Here is a 14,022-nt window from a genome sequence, read left to right as displayed (position 1 = left end):
TCAGCAGCCATCTAGGGAACCCTACCAAACCCAAACATTTTTACAAACTCAACACCTGAGGGAGTCCAGGGAGGTGTGACTTGCGTGGATCCACCAGTGTTTTCTTACCCAGAATCCTCAGCAAATCTCAAAATTTAGCTAAAAAAATCACATTTTCCCCACATTTCTGTGTGGGATCACCGCAACAGCACACATTTCCTACCACTCAAAAACGATACCTCACTTGTGTAGGTGGGCCAAGTGTCTGTGACAGGCAAGAGCCAAAAACATGTCGAAATTGAGGGGGAACCAAAGCGGGTCCAAAAGGGCAGTTTGGAAAATATTGTTTTTAGGCTGACAAGTGGGGCAGAATTTTTATCGGTATAGATGCGACAATGCTGGGTGAAAATAATTTTGTGGATTCCTACAGTTTCCGGAAGGTTCCACCACAAAAATGTTGGGAAAATTTGTGATTTCAAGCAAAGTTGGAGGTTTGCAGGTCATTATGGGTAAAAAAATGGTGCAGGTGCATGTGAAGCACACAACCCTGGACTCACCCAGACGTTTAGTTTTCAGATGTGTCTAGGTCTCGTAGATTTTTCTAGATGGCAGCGTCCCAAAGTCCAAAAAGTGCAGCCCTCACCATTCCAAGTAGAACGATTTTGAGAGTTAGCCAAGCTCTCATGGCCCCAATTTAAAATCAAAACCCCAAACAATCAAATGTCTTCTTGCTAGCCGTTGGGATAAGATTTTTTAGTGTGCAGGGGGAGAACTAAAAGACTGTTACCCCCTTCAGTTGGTGTGGGAGCATAACCATGCCCCTTCTGTTTGGTAGCCACCACCCCACTATTTTTTATTTTTGAATTCCCTGGAATCTAGTAGGCTTTCTGCCCCCTGGGGAGTGGATCATGGGTAATTGCCCCATCTGCCCACCGGTGGGCAGAACTACTTATTAGCCATACCCCCAACCCTTTTTAAAATAAAAATAATTCTTCCCCGTTGTCTAGTGGGCTTTCTGCCGCCTTACAAAAATGGGCCGATCTTCCCCCCAGGGGTGCAGAAATGGCCAACAGTAATGTGCCCCCATGGGGACCGACCCTTGCCCAAGGGCTGCCTCCCGAAACAAAACACACACACCAATCCCTGGTGCCTAAGTGGTTTCTGCCCCCCTTGAGGGCAGATGGGCCTGATAGAAATAGGCCGATCTGCCCCCAAGGGGAGCAGAAGTGGCCTAAAATAATTTGCCCTATGAGGAACGGCCCTTGCCCAAGGGGCTACTCCCCTTATGTAAAATAGTAAAGGCAAAAAATCCCTGGTGTCTAATGGTTTCTGCACCCCTTGAAGTCACATTGGCCTAATAAAAGTAAGACAATATGCAAAATAGGCCTAAAATAAAATTGCCCTCCAGTGGAGCGACCCTTGCCGAAGGGGTCGCTGCCCTTGCGTGAAATTGATGCAAAAAAAAAAAAACTCTGGTGCCTAGTGGTTTCTGCTCCCCTTGGGGGAAGATTGGCCGAATAAAAATAGGCCAATCTGCCCCCAAGGCAGGCAGAAATGGTCTAAAATAAAATTGCACCCTAGAGGAGCGACCCTTGCCTAAGGGGGTGCTCCCCATGTGTAAAAAAAAAAAAAAAATCCCTGGTGCCTAGTTGTTTCTGCCCCCTTTGGGGCAGATCGGTCTAAATAAAATAAGCCGATCTGCCCCCAAGGGGGGCAGAAAAGGCTTTAAAAAAATGCCCTTCCAAGGGTGCGACCCTTGCCTAAGGGGTCGCTCCCCTTGCGTGAAATTGGTGTAAAAAAATCCCTGGTGTCTAGTGGTTTCTGTCCCCCTTTGGGGGCAGATTGGCCTAATAAAAATTGGACAGTCTTCCCCCAAAGGGGGCAGAAATGGCCTAAAATAAATTTGCCCCCCAGGGGAGCGACCCTTGCCTAGGGGGTCGCTCCCTATCTGTACAAAATAAAAATATCCCTGGTGCCTAGTGGCTTCTGCCAACTTGGGGGGAGATCAGGCAGAAATGGCCTTACAAAAAAATGCCCCCGAGGGGAATGGCCCTTGCAGAAGGGGCCACCCACTCATGTCACTTTGGAAAAATAAAAAACTCCATGGTGTCTAGTGGGCATTTCTGCAGCATGATAGCTATGGGATTGTTCTGCAGAAATGCTCTGGGAGATATTGGAGGAAAGAAAAGCCTTTCCTTTCCTCCGATGCCTCTCCGACCTGTCCTTTCTTCCATTTGGAAGAGAAATGCTTTCGTTTCTCTTCCGACCGCGTGCTTCCAGTGACATCAGACATCACCGGGGGAGGGTCGGGTGGCAGGGGAAGTGCTTTCCCTGCCATCCGTGACCGGGGGTGTGGGTGGGCAGCCCACGGGGAGCGCTAGACCTCCCCCTTGGGCCGGATGCAAGACGAGCCGGTCTCCTCGGCGCACAACAACCATGGCCAAGGCCGAGACCAGCTCGTCCGCGGCGCCAAAGGGGGTTAACATCCTTAGTACACTATGACTGTTTGAACACTCCTGATATGTTTAGGTGACCCTTCTAGTTTATTTTTCTCGTTACTCCTCCGTGGCTGTCTTGAGTCTTTTTTTTGGGAATTGTGTTAGCCAGCCAGCAACTCTGATGGTGGGGTGGTGAAAGTGGTATTCTAATGCATTAGCACGGCAGAATTAAATTAGGATGCCAAATGGCAACATTTTCATTTTTGGCTGCAGATAGAGGAAGAAGGTAAATGGAAGTGCTTTAGTTATTTGCAGGGCCACTGGAATCATGTGGCAGGGAAACGCCAAATTATGAGGCAGGGTCGACCAATTTATGTGGCAAGAAAGGACCAGTTATGAATTTACAACGCTAATAGCTCTAACTCAAGCAAATGTGAGACCTATTGCATTGCAAATGCTTGTTTATGGTCTGGCTTGGCAATGCAGTTGAATCCAGAGAGGGCCTTTGGCTCCACCCACATGTTGGGAGCTAGGAGTACATATTTTGATGGGCAGAAGTGTACTTCCAAATAAATGTGCAGGCTCGCCACACAGCTGTGATCATTGTGTTTATTTATCCAGCTGCCTGAGGTTGAACTTTCAAGGGCACATACACACTATTAAATTGCCTTAGATAAATAGATTATTGATGGTGCTTTTCTCTGGCAGAAGCATAGATGGAAAGAATGCAGTCATTCCCCTACATGCATCTTTGTTTGGCTTGACAGTGCAACTGTCATCTGACCTTTTAACCTACACTTCTGTTATTCTACAGTTCTTTGCTTCTACGCAAATACATATCCATTCTCACAATCTCTGCTTGTAATACTTAACATTACCATACAACATCCTTTTCAAGCCAAAGCTTGTTTCTAGCTTCGCTTTGTTTTAATAGCAGCTCTTAACCATACAGATATTGTGTATTAGAATGATTTCAGTTGTCGCTGAACCTACCAATGTGAACAATTTTTGACTGGGGAAAATTCACATAACTGAACTTTGACAAAGAAGTGACCTGGATCGTGTTGAAGTGCTTCAAACAAAAGGCTTCAACATCTGGGCTCTACAGCCTACCCTTCACTGTTGTTGAGCCAACTCCCTTCTTTTATCAGAAAGATGCCGATCTAACTGCAGAATAAACCAAAGCCTATCAGCTATTAAGGCAGAGATTAGAATAATTAAAACCGAATTATATTTCAAGTCCTCAAATGATCAGCCATTAAACACTTTCATTAGATCCCTTCTGACCAATGCACTTGTCCTTCTGATATTTGAGATTGGCCTCGTTCACAAGCACATCTAAAGCCAGTTTGCTTCTAAGCAATTCAGCTTGCTGTGTCTGGGCTTAATATTTCTACCCACTTGATATTTCTGAAGTCATTTGAAGCTTCCATCCCTTCAAGTTATTTTTTCTACGGATTGGGTAGGCGTCAGATTAATATATCCGCACTAACATTTGGGCATTTATTAACAATTGAGGGCAATGTAAAATGTTCATTGTACACTTTGCATAATAGAGTTCTGTGCTAAAGTTCAGAGAGTGATGAAGCTGGGAAATCAGTTGCTTTCTTTACAAAGCTTAATGTATTAATAACAATTCAGAGTGTTTATTTTTACATGTGTGAGACCAGCCAACTTTTTCTATGATCTCTTAACACTACATATTTATTTTAAGTCAAAACATTTACTATATAATCTCTAATTTTTATAGCTGTTTGTGTGTAGGTGATTGTGACACATTTTGCCATTTCAGGAATGGAGTTATTTGGGGCACACAAACCTTTAGGGCTCAAGGCTACATAAGTGAATAGTCCTGACACCCATAGTAGAAGCCCCTCAGCATAATACTGATATCACTTTTAGGTCTCCTCCCATCAAAGGTTCGGGCCTAGATGCTTTTGTGAGCACTTCTAGAAAAATAAAGAACAACAGGTTGTAGTGTGGCTCAACTGCACTCTATAAAGCACAAGTCAAAATATCCAAAAGGGAACAGCTGCAGTTTTCAGGCTTCTGTATGAAACTTCCGTGTGTATTCACGTAAATATGAATGCATGTGTTATTTACATAGCTCAAAGCTAGCCAATAGTCAGCAGATCACAGTTCAAGGTCAAAGACTAATTCAGCATGTAATAAGAGAGGTAGCTAGTTTTGGACCGTTACTGCATCATAATGTAGTGTCCTTTAAAGAGGTGAGCCTTCAGCTTTTTCTTAAATTTGAGCAGAGTTGTGGCAGTCGTAATCGGTATGAGGATATTGTTCCAGGTGCTTAGAATGTAAATGGAGATGGCATGTTGGTTTTTTTTATTTTTATTTTTTTGCATTTTTTCATCTCCAGTCTGACGGTGTGCTGGCTGTGTGGTTACAGAGAGCTACCAGAAGTAGCGAGTATGTCAGCCTGGTATGAGGGGGCACCAGTCATGATGCTGGCAAGAAAAGCCACTGGATTCCGATCAGGTTGAGGGGGTGATATTGTCATATTTCTTCAGACCCATAATAGGGCATGCTGAAGCATGTCATATGGCCTTAAGGGGGATATGTGGTATGAAAGGACATGCAACAGGACTTTCAAATATACTTGTGTGCCATCAACTTTTTTTCTTAGGAAATGTTTGTGATCTAGTTGATTGCAAAAAACAGGGTAACAAAGCTCTTCACCTCACCTTCGTTTTCAAGGTACATTTAATTCAAGCAGTGTTTTACAGTCTGTAGCGACTCTGGCTTTTCAAGGTTATGTAACAAACAGCCATCGAGTTTGCAGGACATAGGCAGAAGCAAATGAGGTGAGCAGTGAGGCGCATGTCAATTCTCTATAGCCCTTGGCAATGAAGTACTTCACTATAGATTTAAGTTCAGTTTTTAAGAATGTTCAAACTTTGACGCAGCAAGTCTGCACCTTAATTTAACAGTACCTTCTGACAGTATTTCCTCATAAATGTATACAAAAAAGTAATGTGAAATGCTTGAATTGCTCTCAGCCACATATTTTTTCAGGATCACATCCCAGTCCATCGTTATTTTGCATACCATGCCAACTCAGTTTGGACCCAGCTATATGAAAATCAGTCTTGACCCTGCTTCAGTAGGAACAATCCAGCCCAAAATACCAGGCCAGGTCCCCCCAGAGATGCAACACAAGCAACTCAAGTCCTTTTTTACCCAAATTATGGATGGGTCCAAACTGAGATGGTATAGTGTGCAAATTAACGATAGACTGGAACATGGCCCGAGTTATTAAATGGGGCTGAGATTAATCCAAGCATCCATCTATTACTTTTTTGTACTTCAGTGCCAGTGGGATGGGTATATCCAGATGTGTGTCCCATGCACACTGTGCTGCTGGAACCAGGCTATTGCCTGATAGATGAACCCTTATGAGAGGATTATGTACCGCAAGTCAACCCCCCTTAAACCATTCGACACCATGATCCAAGTATTGTGATTATGGATGCTAGTCAGCATGAATTAGGTACAGTATTTGCCACTCAGTCTCAGAGGTGTTAGTTTTATACTGGGTTGTGAAGCACCAGGTCTTACCTTATTGGTAGGGAGTTAACCATTTTCACCAGTACTTGTTAGTATCATAGTTTGTGGTTCATGTGGGTCATAAACAATTAATTGACCTTTTTACCACAAAAGGCATAAGTAGATCCACACTCATAATTGCAAATGGTAGTTCTGACTACCAGACGTCTGTTGCCAAATTGAGTACATATCTGGTGATAAAGAACATAATGGATGATTGACTTTTGAGATTACCTTTGAAACACTATGTGGGGGTGAGGTTATGGAAGATGAAGAGACAGTAGTTAGTGAATTTTCTGTGGTGCCCAAGGATTCCATTTAAGAAGGTGAGTAGTGTTCTGCTATGTAACATGACATAGATTTGAAGGTGGTCATTGATTATGAAAATAAAGGATGGCCAAATTTAAAGATACTCGATGCTGGTGTTGATGCCTTTCGCCATGTTGGTTCTGGGTTATCGGTTGTCCAAGGATTGCTTCATAGGTTCGACACTCTGGTAGTACCAGGATCCATGAGATCCCAAATTGTGGAAAAAGCCCAGGAAGGACACACTGGAATGAGAACTATGAAAAGAAGAGTGAGGGAGATGTTCTGGTTACAAGAAAAGGACAGACAGAACAAACTGTAAGGCAGTGTAGGATCTGTGTAGCCAGCACCAAGGCACCTAGGCATGTAAGCTCCATACCAGTGACAGACCGAACTTCGTCCAAACTACTTACTGACATAATTGCGCCTTGAAACAAGGGTAATGGTGTCAAATATGGATCTGTGGTGGTAAATTTTTACTGTAGGTGTCCTGAGTTGACATTTGTGAACGCCATCACCACTACAAAGTGAAAGAGATGCTGGACAATGTATTCTTTCAAGAGGGTATATCTGATGAAATTGTCAAAGACAATGTACTGCAGTTGGTTTCTAAACAATTTGAAATTTTCCTGAAAGATCTTGGCATTAGATACATATCTACCTCTTTGTACCATCCTAGAAGCAATGGTCTTGTAGAAAGATGCAATAAAGTGATTAAGGAAGACATTCCATTGTTGCTTGTTGGAGGCTAGCTGGATGGAATAGGTCAAAGAAATCTGTTGCGGGCAATCTATACCACTTCCAGTGCAGTTACTGGGGTATCTCCTTGTATTCTATTAAAGGGAACGTTCCCTGGTTCAAAAATGAACAGGTTGTGGATAGAGAAGAAAATCCCACCTAAAGGTTTGTTACAAAAGTGTAGGTGGAAAAACTGAAGAAGGCCCAAGAAAAGTATGATGAAAAAGGTAGTTGTTGCTTGAAGGCAAAGGAAAGGGATTTAGTTAGAATCAAAAAACTCTCAAATGAGCTAAGGGCGGTTCTTGTTTCTCTGAGGCTAAAAGAGTGGTTAAGGTGTATGAACATGCATGAAGATTAGAGGTTAGGAAATGCTAGAAAGAAAGAAAGATTGGTGAGTGCAGGGATAACATTGTAAACGTGATGGTGTGGCTCCTAACCATTAGTTTAACTTCCAAGGAGTTCTACCAAAAAAAGTTCTCTTCCTGCAAAGTTAACAGACTATGGGGGTCATTCCGACCCTGGCGGTCCAAGACCGCCAGGGCCGGGGACCACGGAAGCACAGCCAACCGGCTGGCGGTGCTTCCCAGCCCATTCTGTTACCGCTGCGGTCAGAAAAGGGGATCCGGCGGTTTTCCGCCGGATTTCCCCTGCATGGGCTGAATCTCCATGGCGGCGCTGCAAGCAGCGCCGCCATGGAGATTCCGACCCCCTTCCCGCCATCCTGTTTCTGGCGGTTTTTACCGCCAGGAACAGGATGGCGGGAACGGGTGTCGTGGGGCCCCCTGAAAGGGCCCCATTAAGATTTTCACTGTCTGCTTAGCAGACAGTGAAAATCGCGATGGGTGCAACTGCACCCGTCGCACCCCTGCAACTCCGCCGGCTCCATTCGGAGCCGGCTTCCTTGTTGCAGGGCCTTTCCCGCTGGGCCGGCGGGCGCTGTTTTGGCGGTCGCCCGCCGGCCCAGCGGGAAAGCCAGAATGGCATCCGCGGTCTTCTGACTGCGGAGCGGCTATTGGGCGGTTCCCGCCAGGCGGGCGGCGGGTCAGAATGACCCTCTATGTGTCAACAAAGTAAGCTAATTTGTTCTTAATGTATTTTTATTCAAGTGTTTTGTTGTTTTATTTTCCAAAAGAGGAAGATGTGTTGGTTTTCGTAGCATTCCCTGATGTTAGAAGTGTGTTAGCAATGTTGCCATTTTAATGTGCGGTGGACACTTGCTGTGTTCCTCATTCCCTGCCAGTCATATAAGTAGATTCTTAAAGTAAAAAAGGATTATTCACCAAACTGGTGTATATGACATCTTTTAAGCAGACCAGCGGTTTCTGACAGGGGAGCCTCCTGTCGTCTCAGAAACTATATTTGGCAGGAAATTTTCCAAAGCTGCCAGGTCACAGGGATTGGTGTCTCCCACTTTTCCAGATGGGGCACCTGCCACTGATTTTCCATGCCGATTCCACTAACAGCGGCCCTAACATGCAGACTAAACTCCATGTGAGTTTTAGCTATTGTGTTTTGTTTTACTGAAACAAACTCCTGCTTTGGGAATTTGTTTCAACAGAACAAAAAATGAATGCAAGGGATGTGATTGCATAGCATTCATCTGCACCTTTAGCACATCTACCACACCAGCAAATGCGCTGAAGGCACAGAGATCGCTGCCATGCAGGCAGCCCTCCACCAGGGGGTCAGAAGCCAGAGCCTCCATTAAATTTGCAGGCCGGCGGGCTGCCCGCCAAATGTGAAATGAGGCCTCAAGAGAAAAAAAGTCCACCTTCTGCGTTGTTCTCTCTTTGTGTTCATGAAGCAGAATAAATGTTTCTCAGAATTCCTGGAAAAGGTTGTTTAAAAAAAAATTCCAGTGAAGTCTCTTAGATAGACAATTATAAGGCGGTAGATTTTTCATGTTCCAATAAATTTCTTAGTATGTAGATTCTGAATACATATTGTTTTGTGATGTTTTGTTATTGTACCAACTTGTAGCATCCCATTTGTAAGCTGGTTATCATAACAACCCTAATCACAGAGGACTTTAACTTTATTTGACTTTATTTATGTAGTGCTTCATAACCCTGTCGAGGCATGGAAGCACTTTTGGTAGACAGGTTTCCTGCCACTTTGTAGATTTTGAACCATGAGTGAGAACTCTCTCAGTTGAATATCTCGATTCTCCGCCCCCGTCCCAGTTAAACAATACAAAGTTAGTGGGGAAAAGGTAAGCATGCATGACAAATTTGAAATTCTTTCTCCATTTACCATGATCATTAAAGGAAGTTAATTTTCAAGATACTGTTAGTAGTTTAGTCATCAGATGATTAAACAGGAAAACTTACCCTGTCTTTGTAGTTGATATCCACTCCTGTAGCTATTAGATGCTCCACAATGTCTACACGCCCAGTACGAGTTGCTACATGAAGAGGAGTGCTCAAGAGCTAGGTATGAAAATGATATGAATTACAATCTAAAAGCAAGTACTTTTAGGAAAAAAGATCATTGACTTACAAGGCAGTAGCATATAGTATTACGTAAATATTTCAATATGGGAACAGTGTTATTTCTAGACTAATCATCCTTAATGAACTTGGCATTCACAATATTTCTTCTTAAGTTTCAATGTCCATATTCCAGTGACCCAAATGAATACACCCATTCACTGATTTTTTGATGATACACTGCATTCAAATCGTGTTTTTATATTCCACTGTTCCCAACATTCTGTGCAGCCAACTGCTGTGGTGCACAGCCTTTAGCTTTGGGGGCAGTGAAGCCCTGATGCGTGAAGGTGACTAGTGTACATGGCCTGTAGCAAGTCTAAACTACTGAGTGGCCAACTCCTGCCACTCATGGTCTTTGGCTGTGCCCAGGAATGGCTGACCTCAGGCCCTGGTGAGGACCTTGTTCGCAATACTGCAGCCACCCTGCTGCTATATCCTCAGCCCTGTGCAGAATAGTTGACTGAAACACCTTGCGCATGGCCATATTCCTCTGCTCATCACCCTTGGCAAAAGTACTTTCGACACAGTTCTCTAAGATCGATTTTGCTTCCTTTCTCCATCTACAATTGGACAAAGTACTACTGTAAACAGTGGGTTATACAGCCTGATCTAAGATACCTAACTACAATCAACAATATTGCCTGAGGTTTTACTATCATGATCCAAACACAGTTTTATATCAGGTTTCAAACTTGAGTCCCGCTAATCATAATCATATCAGGTTTTCTCATACTGATTATCAGCAACTCGTTTTGCTCACTAATAGATATTTTCAGTTTGATATGCTAAGATGTCACCTGTCCACACCTGGCATCCTGGAGCAGTTCAAGGAGTGAGGTCACTTAGCATGCACTAAATGCAGCTGGAGGCCCCAATCAACCAACATTCATGCAGCACACCGTTGCATTAAAGTCAGTAACAAAGTGTTGCATGAATGGGGAAAAAATGTGCACAGTCACATTTAGCAAGAGTTGGGTGCCAATGATTTATAGTAAGTGGCACTAAAAACAAGTTTTAGCATAAAAAGTGCTGCGCTACTGCGGAAAGCTTATCAAGTGCTGCCTTGCATGAGATCTGCACTTGAAATACAGACTCCAATAGAAATGTCACTGCAAGGACAAGTGTCCAAGAGTAAGCCATATAAATGTGTAATGGTGCAGCAATTACACATGTTATTCAGGGAACTATCGTAGAATATTACGCTTGCTCTTTCTGCCTCACTTTATTTAGGTTTAGGATTCAATGGAAAGTTAGGTGGTGCTCTATTAGCAAATCTGGCTATGCCTGGAACCTATGAGTGTCAACACTGTTCCTGACGCACTGCACCCCCTATGGATAGAGCAGGGGTCTCTAAACTCTTCCTTACAAGGGCAACATCGTATAGTTTCCAAATATTTGTGGGCTGAAAAAAATCATTTTTATAAATGAATGAATAACATTTAAATGAATTATTTAAATTGATAAAAAGCGAGTGTTTTAAAAGTATGGCTTTTCACCTACCTTGTCTTTCATATTGATATCTGCTCCATAATTCTGAAGAAGTTTTACTACCTCTAGTTTGCCACCTCGACAGGCCCAGTGCATGGCAGTAGAGTCAAGCTGTGTAAAGAGAAGCAATTGAACACTCTGAGGGTTTATAAAAAATAAAAGATGCATTTTTATCTTTAAAATCTCAATTACAACCCTCATCCTCGGCCTCCACATCCAACTGTTTGAAACTTTGCCCGCATCAGAGAGTAGGCCAAGTGCAGTGAATTGTGGTGTAGCTGTATCACTCGACTTCTCCTTCTTCGGTCACAAAGTCATCCCTGAACTTTCTTGTGATCTTCTGGTGAACATTCGTTAGGAGGTATACAGTCTATCAGCAATATTATGCAAGGATGCCTTGAGTGGAGCAAAGACGCCAAAGTGAGAAAACAACCTCTGCATCCCAGTTGCCCAGGGACATGTCCCTGTTGGATGCCCAGGCATAAGGTTCTTACAACTTACAGAAGCAGCTCTTTTAGATGATTAGAAGACCTATGCCTAGTAAAAGGAACCCTGCTTATTGATGATGCCCTTTTCCAGTGACATGCATTTTAATGGTATTTAAAGTATCTGTTTCCTTATTATCATACCTCACAACTGGCACTATGCTTCAGTACCCATGGACCTGAAAATCTAAACTTTTGTACTCCTTACTTAAGCCTTGGAATGCAAAAGCTGTAATCCGCTGCTGCAAATGGTCAATCATGATTCACAGAGTCAGGGCCAGATGGCACAGCACCTGCAGGAAGTCTGTCAAGCGGAAATACTTTATGCAGTTTTGTAATACGGTAGCAGAAGGAACGTTCACAGGGAAGGTCAGGGTCTCTAGACAAAGGAATGGTGGTGTGTATTCACAAACATTACAATTCCCAGAGACTTTTCTGGCTCTAAGTGCATGCCTAATATTAATTGTAAAATAAAAGATGGAATTTGTAGTCAATTAGGATTGAAGGCGTGCATGGCCAAGACCGCGGACTGCATGCTTTGGCGGCCAGTTCAATGACACCTGATGGAGATGTGACAATGTTTGCCCCCTGAATGGGTGTGCCTCTCCCTCCCCCACCTCCCGAGTTCCTGGGCAGTGGTCCAAGACGGGTGGCCTCAGTCTTCGAAGCACGAGTTGGCATTGCCGTCTTGAGAGGTGCTGGACACAGGGGTGTGGTAGCCCAACATGACATGGGGGGCTGTAGGAAAGCTGCAAGGTTGAAGCTGACCAGAACCCCGTCCACCTTGACACACCTGTGCGGCCAGCCCCTGGGGGCTTCGCAAGTCAGAAAGTAAGGGCCCGGCAACCGCAGTCCCCTTGCCCAGTGCGGAGCTAGGTCAGAGACACAGAGGGAGCGGATGCCTGATAGATTTGAAGCACAGTGTGCCTCCCTCCCCCCGGAACAGATATGGTGAGCCAAAGGCTGTTCTTGCAGGGGAGGACTCGTTGCTGAGGTGCAGGGAGTCTGCCCGCATGTTGTCTTGGACTGCCTGTGGGTCCGCAGACTACTGGGCCCAAAGATGCCCTCAGAGTGTTGCAGAGGGTGATCACACCCCAACTCGTCCACCTCAAGGGGAGACCCCTCTGGCAGACTGCATGCACCACCCCTATCTTCCACATGTGCGCTGGCAGACACCCACCTATGGGTCTACCTATGGGTCTGTTGTTGGTGAGGCTCGCCGCAGCCGCCTCTGGGCTCCGAGGTGTGCGAGGAGGACTGTTGCAGAGGGCCAGGATCCCTGGACATCTGTGAAGAAGCTTTCCTGCCTGTGGCCTCTGATCGGTGCATTTGACATCCCATTGGGGAGGCCCTCCTCTGTGTGGGGTGATCCTGGTGCAGGGCATTCCCTCTGATGCAGTATGGTAGCCCAGAGAGCAAAGAAGGACTCCATGCTGAAGTACTTGCTCTCCAAGGTGGCTGCAAAAAAGAACAAACCCCACCCAGAAGTGGCCAATACGGACTGCCCAACCGCGCAGGAGGTAGGGGCCTGTGCAGAAGACCTCTTGGCAACAGTTACTAGACTGTACAAGAGAACCAGCCAGAGCTGCCCACATCCCGCCCGCATCCCCTATCCTTTTTGCGCTATACATGGAACCACTTGCAGATCGGATATGGGCAACCACACTGACTAAAGGTATCCTCTTTGGTGGGCAGGAACATAAAATGGCCATGTATGCGTATGATGTAATAATCTCACTGACCTAACCCCGTACTTCACTTTCACCCCTTATTGAACAACTCAAGACTACTGGAAGAGCCTCAGGCTTCAACAAAATATCCAAAGAACTCAAGTCCTCAATTTAACCATACTGTGGACTGACCAGGCCCATCTGGAACAGTGCTTTCCCTTTCCATGGGCACATAACAGGGTATCATGTCTCGGGCTCACATCGATCAATCAATCATTCAAGGATTTGTAAAGAGCGGCTAATCACCCATAGGGTCTCAAGGGGCTGAATGAAGGCGTGCTGCTCGGTCAAAGAGCCAGGTATTGAGGTCCTTCCTGAACTGCTTCAGTGATGCGGTCTGCCTGAGCTTGAGGGGAAGTGTGTCCCATGTCCGGGCTGCTAGGTAGGAGAAGGATCTTCCTCCTGCTGTACTTTTCCTGATCTTTGAGACGGCTGCAAGGGCGAGCTGGGAGGAACGGAGACGTCTGTTGGGCACATAGAAGGTGAGGCGGCGGTTGAGGCATGCTTGTCCTATGATTTGCAGTGTCTTGAGTGTGGATCAGGAGTTTATATGTGATGCACTTCTCGACTGGGAGCCAGTGAAGGTCTCTAATGCCAGCATGTAGTGTGTTGCCGTAGTCCCGTTTGCAGTGATGACTGCGTGGGTGACTGTCTTCCTCGTGTCGGGGGGAATCCATTTGAAGATTTCCGCAGGAGACAGAGGGTGTGGAAGCTTGAAGAGGAGACAGCATTAGCTTGGTGGCTCATTGATAGAGTGGAGATCAGGATGATGCCTAAGTTGCGTACATAGTCTGTGGGGGCGGGG

General features: G+C 45.0%; 1 protein-coding gene across 2 annotated transcripts in view; it reads right to left on the bottom strand.

Annotated features, from left to right (window-relative positions):
- The window catches only part of ANKRD2 (ankyrin repeat domain 2), a 101,148-nt gene that overhangs the window by 26,363 nt on the left and 60,763 nt on the right, over positions 1 to 14,022 (bottom strand). For both annotated transcript variants that reach the window (XM_069239622.1, XM_069239623.1), the window contains exons 6-7: positions 11,015 to 11,113; positions 9,353 to 9,451 (exon numbers count right to left, since the gene is read on the bottom strand). In XM_069239622.1, coding sequence (XP_069095723.1) covers positions 9,353 to 9,451; positions 11,015 to 11,113 — 198 coding nt within the window. The remainder of the gene's footprint in view (positions 1 to 9,352; positions 9,452 to 11,014; positions 11,114 to 14,022) is intronic.

The sequence above is a fragment of the Pleurodeles waltl genome, chromosome 6, assembly GCF_031143425.1.
Source record: "Pleurodeles waltl isolate 20211129_DDA chromosome 6, aPleWal1.hap1.20221129, whole genome shotgun sequence".
Lineage (NCBI taxonomy): Eukaryota > Metazoa > Chordata > Amphibia > Caudata > Salamandridae > Pleurodeles > Pleurodeles waltl.
This window is presented reverse-complemented; position numbering and strand designations above follow the sequence as displayed.